This window comes from Vigna unguiculata, chromosome 3 (assembly GCF_004118075.2).
Source record: "Vigna unguiculata cultivar IT97K-499-35 chromosome 3, ASM411807v1, whole genome shotgun sequence".
In the NCBI taxonomy this organism is placed as follows: domain Eukaryota; kingdom Viridiplantae; phylum Streptophyta; class Magnoliopsida; order Fabales; family Fabaceae; genus Vigna; species Vigna unguiculata.
This window is the reverse complement of record NC_040281.1, coordinates 7,353,755-7,380,304: the sequence shown is the minus strand read 5'-3', so window position 1 is coordinate 7,380,304 and position 26,550 is coordinate 7,353,755. Positions and strand designations below refer to the sequence as shown.

Sequence of the window (26,550 nt, the reverse complement as noted above, 5' to 3'; positions counted from 1 at the left end):
TGTCTAAAGAATATATGAAGATGAGAAAATTGAATAAATTTATACACTCAATATATTTAAGTTTCAGGTAAAAGTAGTCTCGTAATATCTTGTATTGATGATTTATTAATGTCAACGAAATTTAATATATTTTTTCCAAATATTCAAAGTACAAAAATACAAGTATAAGATATTAACGTATAGTTACTTAATTAAATTTGATAACATCTATAGATTTATATATTTTTAACTAAAATTTTATTAAATATGTTTAGTTTATTAAATGTTTGATTTTTTAAATTAAGTTCTAATTAATTGATATTTTGAGTATTATTTTATCATGACATCTCCTTGTGTCTGTTTACTAAGACATGTAAGATTTTACAGTTAATATAAAATTATATCGTTGTTATTGTAAAATGGCAAATGAAGGTTATTACTTTAATTAAAATATGAAACTTTTGAGTTATGTTATCGATGATGAGGAAATGAACATCTTTTGGTTTTATATTTTTAACAAGTAATTTAATGTTTACTCAATTTTCTTTTGATTCAATGTGATCTCCATAGTTTCTTAAAAAATTCGTATCCCTTCCATTACACTGATGATAATGTCATTTAGAGAGAGTGATGATTTATCACAGTAATATAGATAATGACATATCACTTAAGTTGTAGAATAACAAATATCATATGTTACAAACGTCATAGGTAGAGGTGACTAAAGGTTGAGAGAGTACAAGTTTCATCTTACAAGCTGATTTTGTATGATTGAGATAAATTTAAAATTTATTACTTAAAATAGTCGTCTGACGTTATCTTAATAAAATTAATTCATTATTTGTTAAGTCTATTATGTTATCTACCATTAAATTATCCTCTAATATTTAATCTCAAAATTGAGATGTATATATATCTTAACGTGAGAAATTTGTTAAAGATCCAACATCGATCAAAAATAAAACGAATTTATAAGTTCCTCTACCATCTTTTTATTGTGGAGTTAGAGAGACGTCATGAAAGTGTGAAGGTCATTGCTTAGGCTTGTCATAGCTATATGCATACTTGTTCTAATGAGGATGATTTTTTGAGTCCCGATCAATTTTTAATGAACACCACCCAATACATAAATTAGAATGAAAAATCCACAAATGCACTAATTTTATTGAAAAAGTTTTCTTCCCATATCTTCCAAAATTTCATTCTTTATTCAACCCACATAAAATCTTATTACAATCATCTTTCTAATCTTCAAAAAATATCATATTTTCCACCTTAGCAAATTAATACGTAATCCACAATATTCGCGTAATCTCAAATTGTCACATATATGTCACGTTTCATTCTCCTGTAAAATATTAAATCATCATAACAAACATATGAAGTAATAATGATATTAAGCCCAATTTAGTTTTTATCTAATATCACAAAATCTCATATATCTTGACATTTTGACATATAAAGATAAATTAATAAGATAACTTAAAATAGTATCCTCACTAAGCTAGAAAAAAAAAATACTTAATTAAAAATTACAATTAATATAAAATAAAATAAAAAACAAATATTTAATAATAATACACAAATTTACGATAAATTTAAAATTTAATTAATTCCACAACTTTCTTGTATACCTTGAATCATTTAAAAGTTTAAAAAAACCTACCACTGCTGAGAATTAATGGGATGAGTAAGAATTGCAGGAGGATTGATTCCTAGAATAATGGAAGAGGATTGAAAAGGAAAACATGTTTTAAAATCGGAACAAAGGAATCTTTGTCTGTGGAAGACAAGATTAATGAAATGAAATTAACACATGGTCGTGGATGCGACGCCAAGTTACAGATGATTCTCTCAGAGATTTGCATAATTATTATGTTATGTGCATGCAGCACTATCACCAAAATTATTTTATTTTTTCATCGGATTCCCTTTGAATCATTAAACATAATGTATCTTTTATTTTCACTCTCAAATGGACCCACTTCTTCATTCATCAAATCATCAATTATTATTCATTCACACATTATCCTCTCTTTTCTTTCTTCATGGAACACCAAGAGTGGTTACTTATTGCAGTCAATGGATGGGTCAACAAATTAACCACACTAATTATTTCTTTCAAACCCAACACATTCAGAATAATAATATTATTATTATTCTGCATTATAATTGAACTTTATTTCTTAGTTAGATTTTGAAAAGAAGAATAATGTTTTTATAAGTAAAAAAATAGTTTGAATAAAAATAGAGAGTAACGGATAGTCTCAGTCAGAACACGGGACAAAAGTTGCTCTTTTTACGTTTAAAAGCAAAGTTTTCAGTCTCGTTCGTTGCAAAAGAAAGGAGAAAGAAAGAAAATTTCAGCCTCAAAAGTGAAATCTGTTTTAGGACTTAAAAAAGAAAAAACTCTTTGTGGTCACATTTTGCAAGTTATCTGTTTAGAATTAAATGTGTGTCGTTGATCAAATTTTAATTAGGCTTAATATTTTTTTGCTATAATATTTGAGAAGTTTATTTTTTTATTTTTTATTTTATTTAAAAATAATCAATATACTTTATTCTGAATTTTTAGTCATTAACACGTAATTACTTCTGAAATGTCAACACCAAAAAGAAATCATATTAATTATTTTAAAATAAAAAAAAATTAAAGAAAAAAAATCATATTAAATAAACTTGTAGCATATTAAGAAAAAAATGTATTAAAACTTAAATTTAATTCAAGTACAAAGAAGAGATATAATGACATACTTTTTAGAGGCGGAAGAAGTAAATTAATATTTTATTTTCTTTGGGTATTTTTAATTTTTATTTTCGTGTTGGTGTTTGAAATGCAAAGATAAAACGGTAAAGGCATTGAGTTCTGCACACACACACTCTCACTTGACAATTCGCAATTTCACATCAGTGGCTATCTAAATGACAAAAACTAGCGTGAGGACACTGCACACATTCATGAAAATTACGAACACACAGACCCACAATTCATTTTTATTTTTTTTTCCTATTCCTTTGCCACCCTTTTTGTTTTTCCCCGTGCAAACATCAAACCCATTTTTATTATTATAAAAAGTAGTCAAAAAATGAGCCTTTTTTTTGTTTTTGTGGAGAAGAGCGAGAAGAAGGCGAATATAGTGCTATGTAACAGAAGTGAGAGAGGAAAATGACAAGAAAGAGGGAACTAGAAAGTGACGGTTTTTGTTTAACTATTTAATGAGTGAATAATGAATGTGAATAGTTAATAAGATATATAATATTATGAGGATGATGGAAAGTGGAAGGAGAGAGAAAAGGGTGATTTGAAGAAAGAGGAATAAAACAAAAGAGGGTTAGCTTAGTGTGAGATGTGTTGTGTGTGTGGCTGTTTAGTGGGTGCCCCTTTGCCTTCATAGAAAGTGAGAAAGTGGGGTGAGGTTGGGCTAGTTGGTAGTTCTCCACATTGCAATTTTTTGTGCCTGAAGAAGGTGAAAGGGGGAAACTTCACTCTTCAAAGCTTCTTAGGGTGTCAACTTTTTAAGGTTGAGACTGCATTTTTTTGAAGGGTTGTGTTGTGATGGGTTCTAGTGGTGGTTGTGTTATGTGAAATGTAGATCTTTATGTGGGTGTGCTGATTTCTTAAACAAACTATTTTTTTTCTCCTATGTTGTTGAAAAGGAAAATTATAGCCCTAGCCCTTTCGATGCAATTATTGATTAAATTTTGAAGCAGTAGCTAGAAAGTACTGAGAGAAAGAAGTGCGTAATGATTTGCTTTTCTTTTTCTCCTGTTTAATCAGCCACTGGATTTGAAGTAGTTGTCAGATGCTAACAAGGTTTTCAGATTTTTCTGCACATGGTGTTTTCATTGCTATTTCTATTTCTGCTATGTTTATTTTGTGGGTTCTTCTCTCTCTGTTATGTGAAATGTAGATCTTTATGTGGGTGTGCTGATTTCTTAAACAAACTATTTTTTTTCTCCTATGTTGTTGAAAAGGAAAATTATAGCCCTAGCCCTTTTGATGTTATAGCCCTAGCCCTTTTGATGCAATTATTGATTAAATTTTGAAGCAGTAGCTAGAAAGTACTGAGAGAAAGAAGTGCGTAATGATTTGCTTTTCTTTTTCTCCTGTTTAATCAGCCACTGGATTTGAAGTAGTTGTCAGATGCTAACAAGGTTTTCAGATTTTTCTGCACATGACGTTTAAATGTTGGTTTGGTTAGTTTTTACTTTTTAAACTTTCGAAAAACAATATTCACGGGAACTAAATGATCCCGTAGCCAAAAGAATGCGAAAAATTCTATTTAAACGTCAAAATCCACACTTTTAAACAAGTCACTATTACATTATTGACTTTCTCAACCAATGTCTCAGCGACAACGTTTTTTTTTTAATTTTTATATATTCTAGTGATATTTTTTAATATATATTAGGTATTATTTATACACATGGAATATTTAAATGATTTGACTCTTATTTTTTATTCGGCGAATTTAATTTATTATAAGAAAAATTTGCTAAGTTTTACTAATGGCGAAGGAGGGTTGAAAAGTGAGTCGTAGCTGGTCCAAGGGTAATAAAAATAGGTTAAAGTTTTTTTTTCATTACGCACATTATTCGTCTTTATTCTCTCTCATACGTAGAGAGAGAAAAAGAAGGAATTTAATTTAATTTTTTTATATTTGATTATATTTTATATTATATTTTAGTTGATATAGTTGACAGAGGTTGAGCAAAGAGAAGGGGGCAGAGTAGGGTTTTAATCTTCACCAATCCTTTACCCTCTTCAACGTACAATCCGAGCTTGAGAGAGAGAAACAGAAACAAAATCAGAAACCCTTCTTTTTTCTTCTTCTCTTCGTTATTTCTTCTTTCAATTTTCGCAGTACTAACCCTAGTTTCCTTGAACTCTCACTTGGAAACCCTAGCTGCTTCAGCTATGCCTCATTTATGCTGAATTCGCCACTATGTGGCTGCCATTTCAGTTCACAACAGTAAGGTAAGTGAAGGATTTGTTAGTTTCGTTGCTAGAGTGTGATTGGAATTACAAATGTTATGACTGCATTTTTTTGAAGGGTTGTGTTGTGATGGGTTCTAGTGGTGGTTGTGGTGTCACTATTCTCCTTCTTTTCTGTTTGTGGGGCGTTTTTTTCTCCCTATCTTCTGCTGCTAGACTCAGTGTTTCAAGGCAGAAGCTTGAGGTTGCTAAGCACTTGAATCGCTTGAACAAGTCTCCTGTTAAGACCATTCAGGTTTCTCTCTTTCTCTTTCTTATTTTTGTGTTTTGAGATGTTCTTAATCCACCCCATTTGGGTGTTTCTTCTTGTTTTAATCTGTTTGGCACCCAATAAAAAAGATTACTTTTTTGGTTTGGTCTTTGGTTGTTGTAGGTGGGATGTTAATGAAATGATTCTTTACCTTTCAAACACTTTCGGTTAAAATATCCTTTCTTGCGAGCTGCTATTTCTATTTCTGCTATGTTTATTTTGTGGGTTCTTCTCTCTCTGTTATGTGAAATGTAGATCTTTATGTGTGTGTGCTGATTTCTTAAACAAACTATTTTTTTTCTCCTATTTTGTTGAAAAGGAAAATTATAGCCCTAGCCCTTTCGATGGAATTATTGATTAAATTTTGAAGCAGTAACTAGAAAGTACTGAGAGAAAGAAGTACGTAATGATTTGCTTTTCTTTTTCTTCTGACATGATTTTTCATGTGTTGCAGAGTCCAGATGGGGATACGATAGACTGTGTGCCTGTTTCGAAGCAGCCAGCATTTGATCATCCATTCCTCAAAGATCACAAGATTCAGGTCCACTTTCTTCAACTCAAGATCTATGCTTCTTGTTCATTGTGTTTCTTCTTTTTTATGAGTATTTGCTCACCAATACCATGCTTTGATTTAACAGACAAGACCTTCTTTCCACCCTGAAGGGCTTTTTGATGAGAACAAGGTATCTGAAAATCCCAAAGCAAAAGTTCATATCCCCATTAGTCAGGCGTGGCATGCGAATGGTAGATGCCCTGAGGACACAATACCCGTCAGAAGAACAAAAGAGGAGGATGTTCTGAGAGCAAGTTCAGTGAGAAGGTATGGTAGGAAGAAGCACAGAGCAATTCCTAAGCCTAGGTCTGCAGAGCCTGATCTAATTAACCAGAGTGGTCATCAGGTAAGAACTGTTTTGAGTTCCTTCTTGTGTTATCAGTTTTTTTGTTGTAGCCTTGGTCTAATTCTTAACTGTGTTTTTGTGGTTTGTTTTTCGTTTTTACCAGCATGCAATAGCATATGTTGAAGGAGACAAGTATTATGGAGCCAAAGCCACTATAAATGTGTGGGAACCCAAGATACAAAAACCTAACGAGTTCAGTTTGTCTCAGCTGTGGATATTAGGAGGCTCATTTGGTCAAGATCTCAATAGCATTGAAGCTGGCTGGCAGGTAGAAAAATCACACTATTCATTTAGTCTGAATGTACAAACTAAGCATCTTTTCTGTTTTTAACTCTGAGTTATACTTGTAAATTGCAATGACACTTTGTTCTTGATAACAGGTTAGCCCAGATTTATATGGTGACAACAACACACGGTTATTCACCTACTGGACTGTAAGCTTCTACCTTTTGAACTTATATGTTGAACTATGTGGCTTTCTATTTTTCTTGTTAGTGAAAGAATAGTGTGTGTTTTTTTTTTTGTCTAAAACTCACTTTCTGCATTTTATAGAGTGATGCATATCAAGCAACTGGCTGCTACAATCTTCTCTGCTCGGGGTTTATTCAAGTGAATAGTGAAATAGCAATGGGTGCAACTATTACCCCAGTTTCTGGATACCGAAACTCTCAGTATGATATCAGTATACTTATCTGGAAGGTAAATTCCCAGGAGTTTTTCTACTCATTAATGAACAGAAAGAAACAATCTTTGAGCATCATGAATTTCATCATTCTTCCAACAAGATGTTTTTTGACTTGTGGACCGTTGTAATGTCTCTAGTGCTTGGATTGTTGGAAATATAACATCTTTCAACCGACCGTAAGAAACATGACATGTGTAAAATACCATATGCAAGTGTTTGATAATTCATAACCAGTATAATAATCTTGAGTTTTACTATTTCTCACTAATTAACTAGCTAGTAAAAGCTTTTTTACCTAGAATCATTAGAATCTTCTTTATTGTAGCACAGATCCCTGGTATCTCTTCCCAACTTCTTTTGATCTAGAGTTGCATATGGACCCCAATTGTAGTGTGATGGGACAGTGTTAACAATTCAACCTCAGAAACCTTAAAAAAAGTCATGAGATGCTCACATACTCATGCCTATAAATGCCAGCACACAGTACATGTATTTTAAGCCATCATCATGACTAATATAGTACAAAATTCCCTCTGCTAATGTTTGAGCTAAACAACATGCTCATTAAAGACATGAACTTTGTTACTGTTATTAACTAGTTATCTTCTCTGTTCTTGTAGGATCCAAAAGAGGGACACTGGTGGATGCAATTTGGGAATGACTATGTGTTGGGGTATTGGCCTTCTTTCCTCTTCTCATATTTGGTTGACAGTGCTTCCATGATAGAGTGGGGAGGTGAAGTTGTTAATTCTGAGCCTGATGGTCAACACACTTCAACTCAAATGGGAAGTGGCCATTTTCCTGAAGAGGGGTTTGGCAAAGCAAGTTACTTCAGAAATATTCAAGTGGTTGATAGCTCCAACAATCTCAAGGCACCCAAAGGCCTTGGCACCTTCACTGAGCAATCAAACTGCTATGATGTTCAAACAGGCAGTAATGGGGATTGGGGTCACTACTTTTACTATGGTGGCCCTGGTAAAAACCCTAATTGTTAATGAGTAATGATGTGGTGAAAAAAAAAATGAAAAAAGGAAAAGTTGCAGCCTATTGTATCATTCAATCCTAGTATTAAAGCTCTTCTCTTCTCTCCTACCATCTTGTATACCCTTTTCTGTAGTGGCAGTTCGGTTCCAATCTTGAATTGTGAGAGCCGGCCGTTTGTAATTTTTTTTCGTGGGAAATCACTGGGGCCTTACGAGCTTGTTGCTTCCTTGTATTGAATGCTTTGCAATTCTTTTAAGTAATTTTGTTGGAATCCACGGGAAGATGCATGTTGGCAACGTTGTTACGGCTAGTGTTTACCGTAGAGGTATTACATGGGGCATGGATGCCAAGTTTAAATGATATGTCTAACCTTTAAATCTTCAACGTGATATACTTAGAAAATAATATTTTTTATCTATCAATGTTTTGGGCTAAAGTAGGTGATTAATTGAATTTCTCTTTGTTTCCTTTGTAGAAAAAGGGACTACCTGAATGAAACTGAAATTCTCATGAAATCTATAGTCCCATGTATTAGGTTTATAATTTTAGTATGTCTGTTGGAATCTTAAGTAACAGGGTTAGAAATCTGAAGTTATAACGGCATGGTTTATGGTATATTTTTAATGAAATATAATGAATTTGAGACTAAACATACCTTTATATTCCATATATGTTGTTTGTATTAATATTGGACGAATGTCATTTAAAAATTGTGTCTGTTGATGTAACAAATATGTGCATTTTGCTGGGTGACTCATGTGAGTTATTAAAAATTAATTTCCCAAATATGTGTCTCTCAAGCTGCTACTTCCTCCAAGGTAAGCATGGATTCTTGCTTTTTAATTTTTGAAGGTTTACCAGATGGGATATTTAATTCCATTATTAGAGGCCTTTCTCCATATGTGCTGTTTATCTTCCAAGTATATATATGTGTGTGTGTATATAATTGGAAGACACTTCAGAAGCTAGTTTTGTGAGGTTGAATTATGCCTAAATCCATATTCTAGGATGTAATTAGAATCTATCATAGTTCCATTAGAAGGGTCACCCATCATATTATTCACATACCAAGATCAATAATGCTGAGGGTGAGGGGATGTATTGGGAAAATTCTTAGTCTCATTTCGGCTAGAGATAAAATTTGAAAAGAGTATGTAAATGGGAAACCACCCTCACCTCACAAGTTGGTTTTGTAGAGTTGGGTTAGACATTATCCTACATTATAAGACTTCCGTTTAGAATACTCTCATATTTTTTAGTTTCAGTTACCAAATTTCATTGGACTACTTGCTTCTTTTTGGAGGTAAGCCTTAGCACAACCATAAGGTGGCTGCATCGCATTGTGGCAGTCATGGTGTAGTCAAGGAAACATCTCCTGCTGGTTGAAGTAAGGTTGTGTTGTGTGTATATCAGACCTCCCTCAAACGCCATAATGATGCAAGCTCATACATTATGCTACCCTTTCAGTCACCTTTTTAGGGATCTGAATACCATTAGGCTACCTAGGAATACTCACATTAGATTTAATTATTATTTTTTTCTCTATCTATAAAATTTTAATTTATCAGGGATAGAGTACAAATCAGGAGGGTTTGTAGTCCTTCTTTACCAGCTATTGCTGGCAAAAGAAGCTAGAAAATGCAGTGATTACCAAGTTGCTTTAACCTGTGGGTTTTGATCTCTAATATGATATTAGAGCATCCATGACAATAGTTCATTCTTCCACCCTCATTTTTTTAAAAAATGTTTAATTTTGGCAAGACCGTCATATAATTTTATGTGCTTCAAAGTCAAGCTCAATGGATGTTGTGTGGGGGAATTTTAGATACTTAGATATAAAGCCATCATAAGTTTTCAACGAAAAATTTAAGCTTTTAGGAATCCTTGGGAAAGTAATGCAATATCATTGTATGTGTGACTCTGCCTAACCTTTGATTTAAATCATTGTGACAACTAGAAACATCATGACCAAATGTGAAAAAGAGTTGGTACCGAATAGAGTATGTCTATGACCACCAAGAAATCTGAGGCCTCTGCAATGACTCTTGCGATCATTTGGGACAAGGTTGGTATTGTTGAACTCGGTATTCAAAACCCGAGAGAAGGTTTTGTGCAATACTGGCTTGTGGTGGTGTTTCCGGAAGACAAGTGGATTTTACTACATTTACCATATTTGTAGTTTTCTTTTGGAAATTTTCAAGACAAGCCTCTTGCGGTAGGACTAGGTATCACTTTATTGGCCTTGGATCAAGTCTATTGCTAAGCAAGGTAACAATAGATTCATACTTTTCAGTTGGCTTTTAAATTCGTTGAGTCACTCCTTGGGTTAAATTGTATCACAAATTGCTGTGATAGTGACAAATAGGGTTTGATTCATAGAAGATACTCAGAAATTGTTTGATCTTAAAGCATCATGGTTTGAAGTTCTGGACAAAATTGTTTGGCCTTTGTGTTCAGGTGAAGGTGAAATTAGGGTTGAATTTTTATCTCATAATTGCCATGATTTGTTGCATCTGATTCAATGCTGCTAAATGTTGTCATTTTCGAATATTCTGGCAGAACTTTTGTCAATTGCCATATGCAATTTCTGAAGGGAGGCTTGTTATGGTGGTGCCATATGCCGTAATAGTGTTTATGTGCCAGAAATTTTTTTCCTTCTCCATGTTTTGCCATCGGCCTTTGAGAACACTGATCCAAAAATTGTAGGAAGCATATTTTGAGTAATCAAGATTGTAACCAAGAAATAAGCAACTGATCTTTTACTCCCATTAGATATAGGCTCTTGAGGTATGGTCTGCTATCTTCAGGTGTGAGGAATTTTGGTGTAAGTAATGGATTAATTGGAACGTGATGTGGCCTTTGATTGTTGGTTCAACTTACCAGCACAAAATCAACCAATTCTTATATTCTTGTTTTTTGGAAATAGAGTTAGAAAATATAACTGCCAACAACAACACTGGAGAAGATTCCTTAGCAGAGAAAGGTGTTAATGGATGATGCACTCAGAGGCATCTAGGTTTCACGGTTGAGCTAAAAATGAACTCAAACTTGCAATGATGCGGATCCAACTATATATATATATATATATATATATATATATAACCATGGGATTCCTATGAATTAGAGACAAAATTGTAGACAGTTGTAACTAAAGTTAGTTACTAACGAGCTGGCTATAGTTCATTGAGATATTCAGTAGTAATGTTACACTCATTACAGAAAGTTGCACTTCTCTAATTAATATGAACACACCTTGAAAATTTGTGAACCTAAGAAGAAAAGGATGTCTCATAAAAGTTGGGGTGAAATTATGTTCAAGCTGATTGGAGCAGAATTTTTTCGTGTTTGTATATTGTTTCTATATTAGCAAAAAGGAATTCCTTATCATTTGTGGCATTTTTGGGTAGAAAGAAATAAATATTAACTCATTTTTGTTGTGCTGGACAATAATTAGTTAGTATAGTGAAGCAAAGCAAAAAAAGAAAAGAAAATTTCTGTCTACTTTTTATGAGTTTTTGATATTGTTTAGCAATTCATAGCTTATGTTGGTAGTTATCGATGAATTTTTATAATTGAGAGAAATAAAATGAAAGAAAATATATTTTAGGGAGCTTGTGCTAGTATGAGATACGATGAAAGAGAGAGAAGAGTTGAAAACAAGTAAATGCTCATCTAGACCCTAGGCTACAAATAGGTACAACTCAAAACAACTCTTTATTAAAGCCTATTCTGCTCCATGTTTCTATAATTATAACAATTAATTTTACAATATTTGATGAATCCACAATGATAGCAGTTGGATTGTTGAACCTAACACATAAGGTTGTGCTAGGTCTCATGGCTGCCTTTTGACACTATTTCGGGCTTCTTTGCATATATTGTTATTCATTTCTTTCTATTTGCAGTTGGATCTTTGCTCGAAAATGGCCAAATATCTTGCAAGGTCCTCAACTCCATTTGCTCTGCGGTTTCCTGAATCTTTCTGCATGGATTGTTGTTGTTTCTCCAATTTTGGTGCTTATAATTTGGGGATCCTGGTTGATTGTGATATTGGGTCGAGATCTGATTGGGTGGGCTGTAATAATGGCTGGTACTGCCCTTCTATTGGCTTTTTATTCAATTATGCTGTGGTGGAGAACTCAGTGGCAAAGCTCAAGTAAGTATTTTTTGGCCTATTATTTATTGTTTACAGTTATTAAGCTTTATATATTTTATTCAATTTGAAATTCACATTTCTAAATGCTGTAACCTAGGTAGAAATTGTTTCTGGTATTACGAATGTAGATTGTTTTCTGTTGTCAATGATCTTTAATCATTTAAGCAATTGACAAGCTTTGGAAGTGATGATTATGTCTTCTGTTTCACGAAATTTTAACAGAAGAGGGATGAGCGTACTGTTGTCGTGTATGACTCTTCTATTTATAAAATTGCAGTAGCTTCAGAGAAAACCTGGTCCATAGAAAATTTGGTCAAAAAAAGATCATTGGATGTGTTGGCAAATTGTCATAAACTTGTGATGAATAAAATGAGAACATGGGAACTCTTGTAGGGTTATGATTTTGTATGCCAAATAAAGAAATTTTGCATTGAGAATTTGCCTAATAACTCGAATAATGTTAATAGAGGATATCAGATGCTGTTTAAATTATGGGGGTTGAAGTAAAGAAATAATATAGAACAGGATTCTTGAGTAACATAATAATACATGGATATGGCATGTTTTACTTTTGAAACACAATGGGCCCTAATATTATAACATTTACTAATAATGCACATAGCAAGATTGACATTTGGAGTATCAATAGGTCTAGTCTAGTTGTAGCATTCAACATTAGGATGGACAGAATTTTGTTGTCAGAATAGGCTGCAGGAAGGAGACAACGTTTACTTTGAGGTTGATAATGAACACATAGACATGAACATAAGAGTTGATGTCTTTAATTTGATGAAAAAAAAGTTCATGATATTAAAGGTAGTCAACTCATATGTTCACAGTTATGTTTTCGTTGTCAACCTCAAAGTAAACATTGTCTCTTTTCCACAACATATTATGAGAACAAAATTACGTCCATCCTTTACCGATTCTGGTAGATTTCTTTGGTTGATCCCAAATGAGTACTTTGCACTTAACTCGGTGGAATTTTCCATGAAGAACAAATTTGAAATGATGTTTACGAACATGGTGGCAAATCCAAGAAAATTTCTTTGGCCGGATACTTGGTCAATTTGACGTGGAAAATATTTAGTATTGCCTCTCTGCCTGGAAGAATTTCTTCACACATAAGTTGGCTCATTTTAGCATTCTTAACATCCGTCGGCTAGATTTTATGTACTTGAGTTAATTATGAAGCTCAAGTTAGCATAACAATTTGAGTCAAATGCATCAGCAGACCAGTGATTTATTCCTATTCTCAAATAAAGTCAATCCTTGTTCATCTATAGCCTTCTCGGACAGATTGATATTTTGAGTAAAGTGCACCCGTAATCCAGTGACGGCATAAGATCTCTGACTTTTGTTTGTCCACTTTTCGAAATTTTTCGTGGTGGTCGTTATCTTGAGTATCACTCCCTCAGAATAAGGGATTACATTCCTGGAATCAGTTCAATTGCCAGTGTATTAACATCATCACTCACTACCACAGACAGGATCACCAATTGCGAGTCTACTTTCGGAATGATTATTTTCCTGACCATACCAAAGATAATAAGAGGAGTGAGAAATGCATTCATTTTCTTTCCATCATAAAAGATTCCAGTGAACCAAAAGTTAGCTAATAGGTTTATTTAGAAATCCACAGAATACCATTTCCTTGACTGTATTCCCAATATTATCAGAAGAACTGCTGTTTTATGGTTAAAATTTTATCAAATAATCAGCAGTGTGTTCGCCTTGTTGATTACTCAATAGGTGTAAGTTCTTGTGATTACTCCAGTAGTTAAGCAAAATTTGAGAAGTCGGAACTTTAGACATGCTACAAATTGAGTTTTATATATTAGGAAATCCTTCTTAAATTTCCTGTACCATTGGTTCCTCGATGAAATTTTGATGTTCTTTTGGGAATTTAGATTATGAGAGATACAAGTAGGACATTGGTTTGTTGTTCGTCCAAATTCTGAGATCATCTGCTGCAAGTTATCATCCTTAGACTCTTCATTGTATCTCTACTTACCACGCTTTATGCTCTTTTGATAGGAAATTGCCTGCTAATTATGTGTATGAAGTGATGTAACGAGACTTCGTTTGGTACGACACGAGAGATCCTCAATTGCTCAATTGTCTAGTTGATAATAGATGGTGAAATCTTTTTCTGTTCTTTTCTTTTTCAGAATACGATGACACCAAGGACTTTAGCAGTGTTCAAGCTGTCCCCATTGTATAAAAGCATACACTTAGATTATTGTAGTTGATTGATTCATCTCTTCACATTGTATACCCTTGTAAAAAGTGATTTGTGAGTGGTAAGATAATTTTAAGGTGCCCTTGAAGGGGTGTTGTGATATAAATTCAAAACTGAACTTTGTTTAGTAAATATATATATAGTACATACATTTTCTCATCACATATTTCTCAAAATTTAACCTTTTTTTTTATGCTTCTTTTCTTGAGTATATATATTATATACAGGCTAATTTGCTCCGAAGCTAAAGAATAAAATAAATAGTATCACAATTCATGTGCAGTATTCTTTACTGTGTTTGGTTCGATACATGTCTGAGTGTGTTTGTGTGTATATATCGCATTTAATTGAGAAATTTGAATGGGTGGAAAAATGAGGGGACAAATGTTCTTTCCTTTTATTTTTGTCTCCTCCCCAATATTATTATTAGGACATTTTGCAGGAAAAAACGTAGTAATTTTTAACTTTTGAAGTTTGTAAACTATTAAGATGTTATGGATACTTCTGCATGGTGAAGAAAAATAGATGTCATACATCATGGCTAACTGTGTTGCACCAGTTCTTACCAAAAGTGGAAGGCAAAAAAGATTCCTTAAAATCCAAATTTTTGTATGATCCAAGCCTAAACCCCTTCTGAACCCAGAGTTCTAAAACTACAGTTCCACACCCAAAAGAGTAACCCGCTACCCACAATCATTATCAAACATTATAAAGAGAAAATATTTCATCCCTTAATGTCGAACACCAAAGATCCTAGTGTTTTCATACCAAATGAAAGCCGAAAACAAAGCACGGATCCCATCACACAACAACGATGAGAGGGGCATCCGTCATTTCTCTGGTTCACAATTCTCTTAGACTATTGTTATCAATCCATAAGTAGAGTTTATGCTTCTCTCGTGCATTTGTTATTAAATATGTTTTTAACACCTATCTTTGATGTGAAATTTAAATTTTTCTTTGTGCGAATTTTAATAGATTTTGGTCCTGACACTCAAGATGACTAGATATAGTTCTTCTAACCTAAGTCACTCAAATTTGTTTAGATGTGTCAAATTGTGCTTTAAAATACCATTTAAGTTGTTCAGATCATTTTACTCGTTCTAACTCAAATGTCAGCATATGTTATTTAACACATAAAAAAATTATTGTCCTTATATTAAAATAGATTCACTGATTTTAAAAGTTTGGATATAAAATTGTATCAGATTAAAACATATTTCACGTCCAACCAACTTTAAAGATTACAAACATATTTAATCTTAAATAAATAAAGGGTTTAATTTTGTCACATTATTTCCAATATAGAGATTTTTGTATCACCAATATGTTAAAATCCATCTTAGATATAACTTTTACCTTATTTATTATAAAAATTTCTATAACTTTCAATTATGTAAGAATCCATGATTAATTAAAAGTTAAAAATCATTTATTCCAGTTAAATTCTATAATCAAATCCTTTTCAATAATAGTCAAAGATTAACAAGGGATAATTTCTTCATGTACTTCTATCATTTCTATATGCATTTTCATAAATTTTGTATTTCAAAATACAAAAAATTATATTTCAATCTGTATATTTTGAAATAAAAAATTAATAATGTATTATGAACTGCACAATCCAAAATATAAATATATTCTGAGTGATATAATTTGAAAAATATTTTTTGCACTACGAATTATGTATGCTGAAATACAAAAGAAAATATGCATTCCAAAATATATATTTTAAAGTATAAAAATTATATTTTAAATTACTCCAAAATACAAAAATTTACAGGGTGCAGAAAAATATTTGTGGAAGTACAGTAAAAAACTGCATAACAATAGTCTATACAGTAAAAGACCCATCTATGGGTGTGAGTGGACTCGGCACTACCAACAAGTAACCCATACTTACATTTGTTTTTTTTTTTTTACATTGATTGCGAACCGATGCAAGCAGCATTAACATGAGTTGGACTAACTGATCTAACTTACGTATGTAAGCTATTTTTTAATACATGAGATTTAAAGGATAATATAAAAAAAAAAGGACATGACATAAAATAAAATAATTTTCCGTTATAGTCTAATTAAAAATTAGGATCAGTTATTCTTCCTTATTATTCATTTATTTTGTTCAATATAAGCTTTTTATTGATAAAAATATTTAATCAAGTCTCTCACTTTTAAAATCATAAACATGTAATTTCTTTAGGATTTAAAGAAATTCTAAATTTTAAAAATATAGTATTATAACTATTTTATCCATTAGAATTGACATCATTAGTTTTGTAAATTGTCGCTGTATATCCCTTGTTAACTATTATGCATAAATTAAAACTGTTGATAATTAACAGTTATGAAACTAAATGAATGAAAGTTATTAGACTGTTACATATTTTAAATGTAAATAATTTGGTCAAACTTTTATCAATATTACTACTAAAAAGGTATATATTTTCTGTCTTTAATTTATTTTTTTTAAATACTTACCAATTTTGTTATAAAAAGATAATGGCAAAAAATTGTTTCAAATTTTTTAAAAAAATATTTTATATAAAATACTTGTCGCAGAAAACTATATGAAAAATACTTGCAGATTATATGAAAAAAAATAATTATTTAAGAATAAATTACATACTAATTAAAATTCTTAAAAAAATGAAAAAAGGAAATTATTTCTTGTAAAATAAATAGCAAATTTGAAAAAAAAATACATGAAATATGAACAAAAATTAATAGTGTATGGAAATTAAATCAAATAAAATAAAAAAGATAATTAAGTCTAAAATTTTTAAGCATGATAAATTTACTGATATTTATAAATTTTGTTTGGGTGAGGTCTGGTTTATTATTTTACTGAGGTGTAATTTTTATAATAATTGTTTTGAAAATTATACTAGTACTAACTAATATTAGTTGTTAATATAATATTTTTTCGTTAATAATGTGTAGTTGATAAGTTCATATATACTGTGAATAAAACAAACAATTTTGAACAATAATGGCTTACTTCTTTTTTTAATCATAGATTACATTGGAACTTTTATTAGAAGTTATGTACTTTAGGTTTCTATGGTTTAAGAAAAAAAAAAAGGAAATAAGAAAAAGGAAAGTAAAAACAAAAGTGAAATGATTTTATTTTCCAAATAAGAAAGAAAAAGGAAAAGTGTGTATGCAAAGTAGTATAAATATTTTAATAGCCTATAAGGAAATATATTCCGTTTCAAGTAATTAGGAGTGTTTTGGTTTTAAATGTAAATTCTATAATTAAACTCATACCGTAGAATGGAGCTAAAACCATATTTTATTCAATTTTTAAATGCTTTTTATATTTATTTATCTATTTATGTAACGTATACTAATAAATTTGGATTCCATTTTGAAAAACACTATTGTTATTTGGTAATGAATTTTCTTTTGATAATTAGAACGTCAATGTTATCATTTCCTACTTATTCACATCATGTTCCCATTATTTGTATAGTGTGATTAAGATTATGTTATATTTATTATGAAGTTTGACATGTCAATAGTAATAATGACATTTTAAAGTTTACCGATCACTCGTATCACATGAAAATTTATTGAAAAGAAAAATGAAAAAAATAAAGTATAGGGGATCGTATCAAATTTGTAGTTAAAATTATATTTTACGAAACATAGGCAAAATATACTTATAATGAAAAAAAATAAAAATAAATATAAAGAGATAAAACATTAAACTATTTGTACCATTCTTGTACTATTCATACCTGGAAGCATCTCGCTCACCTGACCTAAGATGGTCTCAGCCTGAATATACTGAGACAATGCGATATCATGTCAGCCAAAACATATCAATAATGGTGAAGTATGATTAAATCAAGGTAATGGTTATAACGCATTAGGAGAGTATTAGACGAGTTATTTTATGTAATTAAGCACGTGGACCAAGATCATCTAGGTAAAAGTTCATTAATACAATATAAATAGTACAATATACGATGTAAATCAATAACGTTTCATTATTAACACAATGATTTCTTTAACGAAAAAAACATTAGAAACTTTAAACTGTATATGAGTAAAAAAGTGCAAGCATTGACGTCATCTCCCTCTAAGACTCAAAGGAAACATTCGTTGATCCAAAAAAACATGACACATTAAAAACATCATGGTAGGTCATTTGTTCAGGAAAAGATTATTGCAAGTTGCACAATTATCGTATGGCGTAGACTATGTAGGTAAAGTTACAATCGAAAATTTTGATTCCTAATGGAATAACAGTTAAATAACCATTGCCTAAAGAATACACAACATCTAAGATGTGTTGTGTAAAACTATGAAATAAAATGTTGTTTAAACGTCGGTCGAAAAATGTGATCTATTGTTTTTATTAGGAAACGATTTTCAAACACATTTGTGGTTTTAGGAGAAAAAATAAAAATCGTTGTTTCATTTGACTATACGGCTTCATACTCCATGATTGAAAAATCGTGACTAAATCATTGTCTAAACTAAAAGCTACATTTTTTTTTACTTTAAACAACACTTTAAAATTAATTTCTAAACTGAAAAATGGTGTAATAATGTTTTTTTAGTGAGACTACCATATGGATATAAAAAGAAACCGATTGTTGTCGTGTTCTATTACTTCAAATTAAATGTTAGAATTTGCTTTCATAGTTGTTGTGAATGTATTTGAAAATGAAACTGTGAAATTAAAAAGTGTGAATGGGTAAACTAATATTCTATAAATAATGGCGGGAGAAATAATTAAAGTGAAATTAAGCTAATGAATATGTATAAACAGTAACCATGAAATATAATATTGGTAATTTGTTATTGTGTGATGTAGGTATTAAAGATTGAAGTTTTAAGGGTACACAGAATCAAATAGACAAAGGTGATATCATGTGATGAGTATTTGTGAAGATTTTTAATATTAAGTTCTGTTTGAAGAGTTTGATAGTATGATTTTTTTATTTCTTTTTACAGTTATGGTTACGATCCTCTACGTGTTAGCGTAAATATATGTTAACATATTTTTTAAGAAAAATCTTACAATACTTTAATTAATATCTTATTTAGTTATTCAACAATAGATGTCTGTATCAGATACGACACGTATCTGACATGTCCATATATTAATTTTAAAAATAATAGAATACGATACGTGATATATGGATATTGAAAAATACAAAATTTTTTTAAAGAACATGATAAATATATGATTATTTTTATGTAAACCTAAATTAGAATCAAATATATTAAATATTTTAACATAAAATTTATTAATAATTGTCATCATAAGAACATTATTAATTTATATATTAGATACTTCATTAATAAGTATCGATAAAATATTCTAAAATATCGGATACGAATATGGTTGGACACAAATATGTAATACAAATTGAGTGTTGGAAGGGGGAGCCTTTCATCCATAAATGAAGAACAGTTTTGATGATGTCTACTGATCTAGGATAAAACATAGCTTGGTCAAGTTAGGATATGCATTAGGCAATTAGCTTCTCTTTATCAAATGTTTTTTAGGCCTGCTGTGTAATCTGCATATGATTAATTCTTTAACCAATGGATTAGCTGTGAGTATTGTACAAAGTAAGTGAAAATATACTCACGATAATCGATTAGGTAAATAGCTAATTGAATTAGTGACAGCAAAAACCTTTGTATAAAAGCTTTTTGTAATCTGTTTTGGGTCTGGAATTTTTGAGAAAGATCACGCAGTCTGTATCTGGGAAAGAGCAATCTGAGAGACACAAGAGCTTCAGAAGATTCTGCAATAACCCAAGCACAGATCCAAGAATGATTGATGGTTGACTCTACCATGATGGATCTTGCTTGATTCAAGGAGCATCAAGTCAAATCTGCACAATTTAGGTGTTTTCGTTTCTTGTTTTGTTTTCTGTACTTTTGATTACAGTAGCTTCAGTGTTTGAAGTGTGGACCTAGGTGCAATTGTGTGGATGCATTGCTCCTAGGGGGAGTTCTTGATTGTTGAATCAAGTTCTTGGGTTTTGGGGGTTAGAATTACATAGGTGTGCTTGTAATTCTTGGAACCTTTCTGTTTAGTGGAATCCTCCTAAGTGTGTTACTTAGGAGAAGACTGGATGTAGATTCTTTTTGAATCGAACCAGTATAAATTGTGTGTCTTGCTTCCTTCTTCCCTCTCATAATCTTTCTTGATTGATTTAAACAGTCCATTAACCCAGAACTGCGAAATTGATTAATTGAGTTTTAAACCTTAAAGACTCCTTCAAGATTCACATTAAGTGAGTGAAAAACTCATTAATCAATTCAGATCCCTTTGTGGTTAAGAGTATTAGACAGAACTGTTTTTTAACAATTGGCACCAGAGCTGGCTAATCGCACGATAATCGATTAGAAAGATCCTGATATGTCTAATACATCTCAAACCTTTGCTGAAGGGGCATCCATCAACAGGCCACCTCTGTTTGCTGGTGAAAACTACCCTTTTTGGAAAATTAGAATGAAAATTTTTCTTGAATCAGTGGACAAAGGGGTCTGGGATGCTGTAGTTAATGGACCTTTTCAACCCATTAAAGTTGTGGAAGGCAAAACTGTTCTTAAAGAATTCTCACAATGGACTCTTGATGAAAATAAAAGGGCACACTATGATGTTAGAGCCAAAAATATTATATCCTCTGCACTAACTTTGGATGAATTTTACAGGGTATCTGTGTGTGAATCCGCCAAAGAGATGTGGGATGTTTTGGAGGTCACCCATGAGGGCACAAATGAAGTCAAAAGGGCAAGGAAGAATACTCTCATTCAAGAGTATGAGATGTTCAGAATGAAGGCTGGAGAAAGCATTTGTGATGTGCAAAAAAGATTTACACATATAGTAAATCACCTCCTAGCTCTTGGCAAGACCTTTGACAAAGAGGAACTCAATATCAAAATTTTGAAGAGCTTAAATAGGACATGGCAGCCCAAAGTGATAGCAATTTCTGAATCTAGAGATCTCACTAGCATGAGCATAGCCACTCTCTTTGGAAAATTGAGGGAACATGAATTAGAGCTTGGAAGACTCAAGGAAGAAGAGGATGGAGAAAAGAGGCACACTATAGCCTTGAAGAGTGCAGTGAAATCTGCAGTAAAACTGAAGAAAGCAGAAACTGTAGATGACTCTAATGATGATCACAACTCTGATAGTGAAGCCTTGAGACTAACGGTGAAAAAGTTCTCAAAATTTCTGAAGTATAAGAATAAAACTAATAACAGTCATGCAGGAAACAAGAAGCAGTCCAGATCTGGAACTCAAACCTGCTATGAGTGTGGCAAGACAGGACACATCAAGGCAGATTGCCCTATGCTGAAGATGAAGCAGAAACTAGAAGAGAAAAATGAGGCAGAGAAGCACCTAAAGAAAAAGAAAGCCTACATTGCTTGGGAAGAAAATGATTCCAGCACATCCAGTGAATCTGATGACAGCACTGAGGAGGAAAATAATCTGTGTTTGATGGCTAAAGCAGAATCATCCAAAAGCAGTGTGAGTAGTTTCACATCTGAACATGAGGAAAATAATTACTATGAACTGCTTGATGCATTTAATGAACTGCATAAGGAAGCTACAAAACTGCAAAAGTCAAATAGCAAGGGTAAAGGAGAGATTAAATGGCTTGAGGGTAGGATAAAACAGTTAGAAGAGGAAAATGAGAATCTAATAACTTGCTTGGAGAAATTAGAAAAATCTGAAAAGCATCCTAGTTCCATATGTGAGCACTGCCCAGGACAGCTAGAAAAGATAGAGTATTTGATGAAAACTCTCTCAAAATTTACCCTAGGAAGATCCAACCTAGATGTTGTACTAGGATCTCAAAGGAGTGTGCTGAATAAAGAGGGAATTGGTTACAGTGGCAACTCTAATCGATTATCGTGTAGAAATTTCCTCAACATCAGCAAACCATCCTCTATTATCTGCACTTACTGTTCTGAACCTGGCCATTTTTCTAATTCCTGCTACTTTAAAAATTGTGGGGTTCCTAAAGGAGAGTACAAATGGGTACCTAAAGGAACACCTCAAACCACTAACATGAAAGGACCCAAGTTCAATTGGGTACCTGCATCTTCTCTTTAATCTTTGTTTCAGGTGTGTCTTGATGCAAGGAAAACAATGTAGCTTTTATATAATGGATGCTCAACACACATGAAAGGAGATGTGAAGAAGTTCTGCAAGATATCTTACAAAGCCAATTATTGGTCATGTTACAAGAGGTGTTAATAACAAAGGTCAAATTTTAGGCATTGCCAAGGTGAAAAGTTCCTCTTCTATTGTGATATTGCAACTGATTTAAACTGATATTGCAATACTTAATTGCTGATTTGATTTATGGCTGTCTGCACTTTGATGTTAACCTGCGCTACTGATTTCACCTGCTGCGTTGTTAGTATTTTCATACATTGTATGCCTATTGTGTTCAAACTGTGTAGCTGCTTGCCTAACCTTGGCCTTAATCCATTATCGTGTTCTATCTGAAGCCTAGTCTGTGTTAAGTTCTGCATCACATAGTTGCTACTTAATTTCTCAAAAGGAGTCCGCTAATCCATTATGTGAAATTGTTATGCATTCTGGTTGTTATCCTGGTTGTTATGCATTATCTCCTGCTGCATCTCTTACATTGCTGCACTGTTTAGATACAATTTTCCTGCTGTTCTGTATTGCATCCTAAATCTGTTTGATTTTTTTTTTTTTGCTAATGTCCAAAAAGGGGGAGATTTGGTATATTGATAGTTTATATTGGTAGGGGGAGTATGGAATTAAAATGATATTTGTTAAATGCCTATGCTGTTTTCTGTTGTCTGGTTTATGCCTATGTTGGTACTGCTGTTGTTGTTTGCTTAATGTGCTGCAGGTAGGCTTATCACAGTCCATGTTTTGGACATCATCAAAAAGGGGGAGATTGTTGGAAGGGGGAGCCTTTCATCCATAAATGAAGAACAGTTTTGATGATGTCTACTGATCTAGGATAAAACATAGCTTGGTCAAGTTAGGATATGCATTAGGCAATTAGCTTCTCTTTATCAAATGTTTTTTAGGCCTGCTGTGTAATCTGCATATGATTAATTCTTTAACCAATGGATTAGCTGTGAGTATTGTACAAAGTAAGTGAAAATATACTCACGATAATCGATTAGGTAAATAGCTAATTGAATTAGTGACAGCAAAAACCTTTGTATAAAAGCTGTTTTGTAATCTGTTTTGGGTCTGGAATTTTTGAGAAAGATCACGCAGTCTGTATCTGGGAAAGAGCAATCTGAGAGACACAAGAGCTTCAGAAGATTCTGCAATAACCCAAGCACAGATCCAAGAATGATTGATGGTTGACTCTACCATGATGGATCTTGCTTGATTCAAGGAGCATCAAGTCAAATCTGCACAATTTAGGTGTTTTCGTTTCTTGTTTTGTTTTCTGTACTTTTGATTACAGTAGCTTCAGTGTTTGAAGTGTGGACCTAGGTGCAATTGTGTGGATGCATTGCTCCTAGGGGGAGTTCTTGATTGTTGAATCAAGTTCTTGGGTTTTGGGGGTTAGAATTACATAGGTGTGCTTGTAATTCTTGGAACCTTTCTGTTTAGTGGAATCCTCCTAAGTGTGTTACTTAGGAGAAGACTGGATGTAGATTCTTTTTGAATCGAACCAGTATAAATTGTGTGTCTTGCTTCCTTCTTCCCTCTCATAATCTTTCTTGATTGATTTAAACAGTTCATTAACCCAGAACTGCGAAATTGATTAATTGAGTTTTAAACCTTAAAGACTCCTTCAAGATTCACATTAAGTGAGTGAAAAACTCATTAATCAATTCAGATCCCTTTGTGGTTAAGAGTATTAAACAGAACTGTTTTTTAACATTGAGGTATGGATTATATCAAATAATAATTTTTACTTTTGGTAACTCAATAACAAATATTATAAAATTTAAATTTCAAATTCATAACATTTGACTAAAATGCCTTTTATCGACTAAAGTAAGAATTGTCTCTAAAACATTTGTTGACTCTGAAATGTGAATGAGCACAACGCTTCCTTAAATTACGCATTTGACATTTCTTACCTTTATGTGTTTTTTCAACTTCAATCATACACCGTTTCGAAAAGAAAAAAATAAATCAAATATAAAATTTATGAGTAAATAGTATTTTGTTTTCGTAAAATCTTTAACGTTTGACCTAGTTCTGTCTTATTAATATATTTAAAAAAAATTATGAACGAGCAATAATACTAATTAGACCCCACCAGATATATATACTCTTTTTGAAATTTCTATGTAATAGATTAAAAGTTATTGATGTAATCAAATTCAATAGGTTTTACTTTTTATTTAATATTTTCCTATAATTCAGAAAGATTGTAGAGTGCCGTATATACATCATACCTGAATATGCGAAAAAAATGTTATTTTAATACATAAATTTGCGTAATTTTTAAATATAAATAAATTAAAATAATATGAAATATAATTATAATGTCGACCATCTTTCCATGCTTTTAACATTTCTTGTTTCGAAAATAATAAGAGTTTAATGCAAAAAAAGAAAAGTTAGAATAATAACAATAACAACAACAAAACTCATGTCTACTAATCTGTGTTCAATTAATTATAATATCCTATCTTGAATTATTGAAATAACTATATAAGCATAAGATTATTTGTCTCTTGTGAACAAGTATCTATGGAAGTAAACATTGAGACCTATTGCAAATGACATCAAATGTCCCGTGACAAATACCAAGTGGGTCAGGTCACAGATTGAGTAAATCGTGGCGCTTTAGATTGTGTTACACTCTTAAGTAAAAAAGGTTTCATCCTGACTAATAGCTATAGCTTTTGACTTAGTGGTAAGTGTTCAATCCTAAGATCGACAAATATATGATAAATCGATACATTAATTTTAAAAATAATAGGATATAATATGTAAAATATGAATATTGAAAAATACACAATATTTTTTTATAAACATGGTAAATATATGATTATTATTGAGTAAACTCAAATTAAAATCCCATATATTAAAGTTGTTAACATAAGAAATGATAAATTATTCTCATTATAAATGTACAATTATTTTATAGATTAGATAGTTCATAGATAAGTATTTCTAAAATATTCTAAAGTATTATACACAAATATGTGTCGAGCATGAATATGTATAATCCAAATTAAAGTATTGGTACATCATACTATATAATCAACCTTCAAATAATTTATATGTATTTTAAATTTTCAACAACAAAAAATAAATATTTATTCAAGATATCAATTGTATATTAAACTAATTTTCACTTTAATAAATACACGTAACAATCATTAAAATTCGAATATATATATATATATATATATATATATATATATATATATATATATATATATATATTTAATTACCTTAATCAATAACAAGACATTGAAGATTTTGCACTAAGATTGTACTTTTTATAATATTAAAAACAAAAATTATATATATAAATACTTATTATACCTAACTATTTATAAAAAAAAAACATTTGAAGTAAAAAAAAAAAAATCTATTTAAGCAATACAATGCAAATAGAATAGATAAGAAGAATAAATTGTCCACATCCTCTATATGAAGAACAAGAATATTGTTTTCATTCTCTTTGGTTATGCTTTTGGATGGTTCATTCATTTCCATCCAAATAATTAAGTGATATCCCACTTTCTAACATCTAAAATAACATAAATGCATTTTTTCATCATCATGTAGACATGACCCATCAAAACACCACCATCATCATGATTCCTTATAAACCTTTTTTTAGGGATAAAACTTTGCAAACTCAAAAAGATGAAAAATTGTAGACCCCAAAGAATTATTATCCTCAAATGTTCCAGCTTGTATTCCAACACTTTTTTCCATATGCAAATTCTTTTCTAATACAAGTTTTTTCAACCTTTTTTCTAGGACCATTTGCAAAAGTCTCCCACTTGCTCACCATTATAGAACCCTAAAAAGCACAATCATTTCAAAAAGTCCATTTTTTTGTGTCAATATATACCTTTACGGCTTTGCTTTAATTATGTTCTCTGTCTAATCTTTTTATTTAATTATTCTTTACATGCTTTATTTTTTAAAAGGGTGTTATTAAGTTTTAGTTAACTCAATAATCCAACTTCAACCACTTAAATTTGTTTCATGTTTTAACTTTAATAATCCAATCAAACTAAATTACACTAATTAGATCGAATACATTTAAAAGTTATTATCCTTCGTGATATATTTATATAATAACTATTGTTTTGTAGTTTACGTAAGCAAATTATAATAAAAAAATGTTAATTTATGTGATTTGATGATGAAATCATACATACAATTGAATCCATAG

At 31.4% G+C, this 26,550-nt stretch overlaps 2 protein-coding genes across 7 annotated transcripts in view; both read left to right on the top strand.

Annotated features, from left to right (window-relative positions):
* The first annotated feature begins 4,666 nt into the window (after nucleotides 1-4,666).
* Nucleotides 4,667-8,076, top strand: LOC114177785. Its single transcript, XM_028063311.1, has 8 exons — nucleotides 4,667-4,957; nucleotides 5,034-5,210; nucleotides 5,680-5,766; nucleotides 5,864-6,124; nucleotides 6,228-6,392; nucleotides 6,505-6,558; nucleotides 6,677-6,823; nucleotides 7,430-8,076. Exons 2-8 carry the CDS (start codon nucleotides 5,046-5,048, stop codon nucleotides 7,802-7,804), a joined length of 1,254 nt encoding a protein of 417 aa, XP_027919112.1. The 5' UTR covers nucleotides 4,667-4,957; nucleotides 5,034-5,045; the 3' UTR covers nucleotides 7,805-8,076.
* A 1,639-nt stretch (nucleotides 8,077-9,715) lies between these two features.
* The window catches only part of LOC114177788, a 29,201-nt gene continuing 12,366 nt past the window's right edge, over nucleotides 9,716-26,550 (top strand). The window contains exons 1-4 of one of the 6 annotated variants that reach the window (XM_028063318.1): nucleotides 11,494-11,615; nucleotides 11,699-11,949; nucleotides 13,987-14,037; nucleotides 14,121-14,353. In XM_028063318.1, coding sequence (XP_027919119.1) covers nucleotides 11,580-11,615; nucleotides 11,699-11,949; nucleotides 13,987-14,023 — 324 coding nt within the window. In that variant the 5' untranslated portion in view covers nucleotides 11,494-11,579 and the 3' untranslated portion in view covers nucleotides 14,024-14,037; nucleotides 14,121-14,353. The other 5 variants (XR_003603204.1, XM_028063316.1, XM_028063320.1 and 2 more) reach the window with 5 other exon arrangements.

Coding starts and splice junctions, on each gene's coding strand:
- LOC114177785 (XM_028063311.1), top strand. CDS start 5,046: ATGGGTTCTAGTGGTGGTTGTGGTGTCACTATTCTCCTTCTTTTCTGT. Junction 5,211..5,679: donor CTCCTGTTAAGACCATTCAG/GTTTCTCTCTTT, acceptor CATGTGTTGCAG/AGTCCAGATGGGGATACGAT. Junction 6,125..6,227: donor TTAACCAGAGTGGTCATCAG/GTAAGAACTGTT, acceptor CGTTTTTACCAG/CATGCAATAGCATATGTTGA.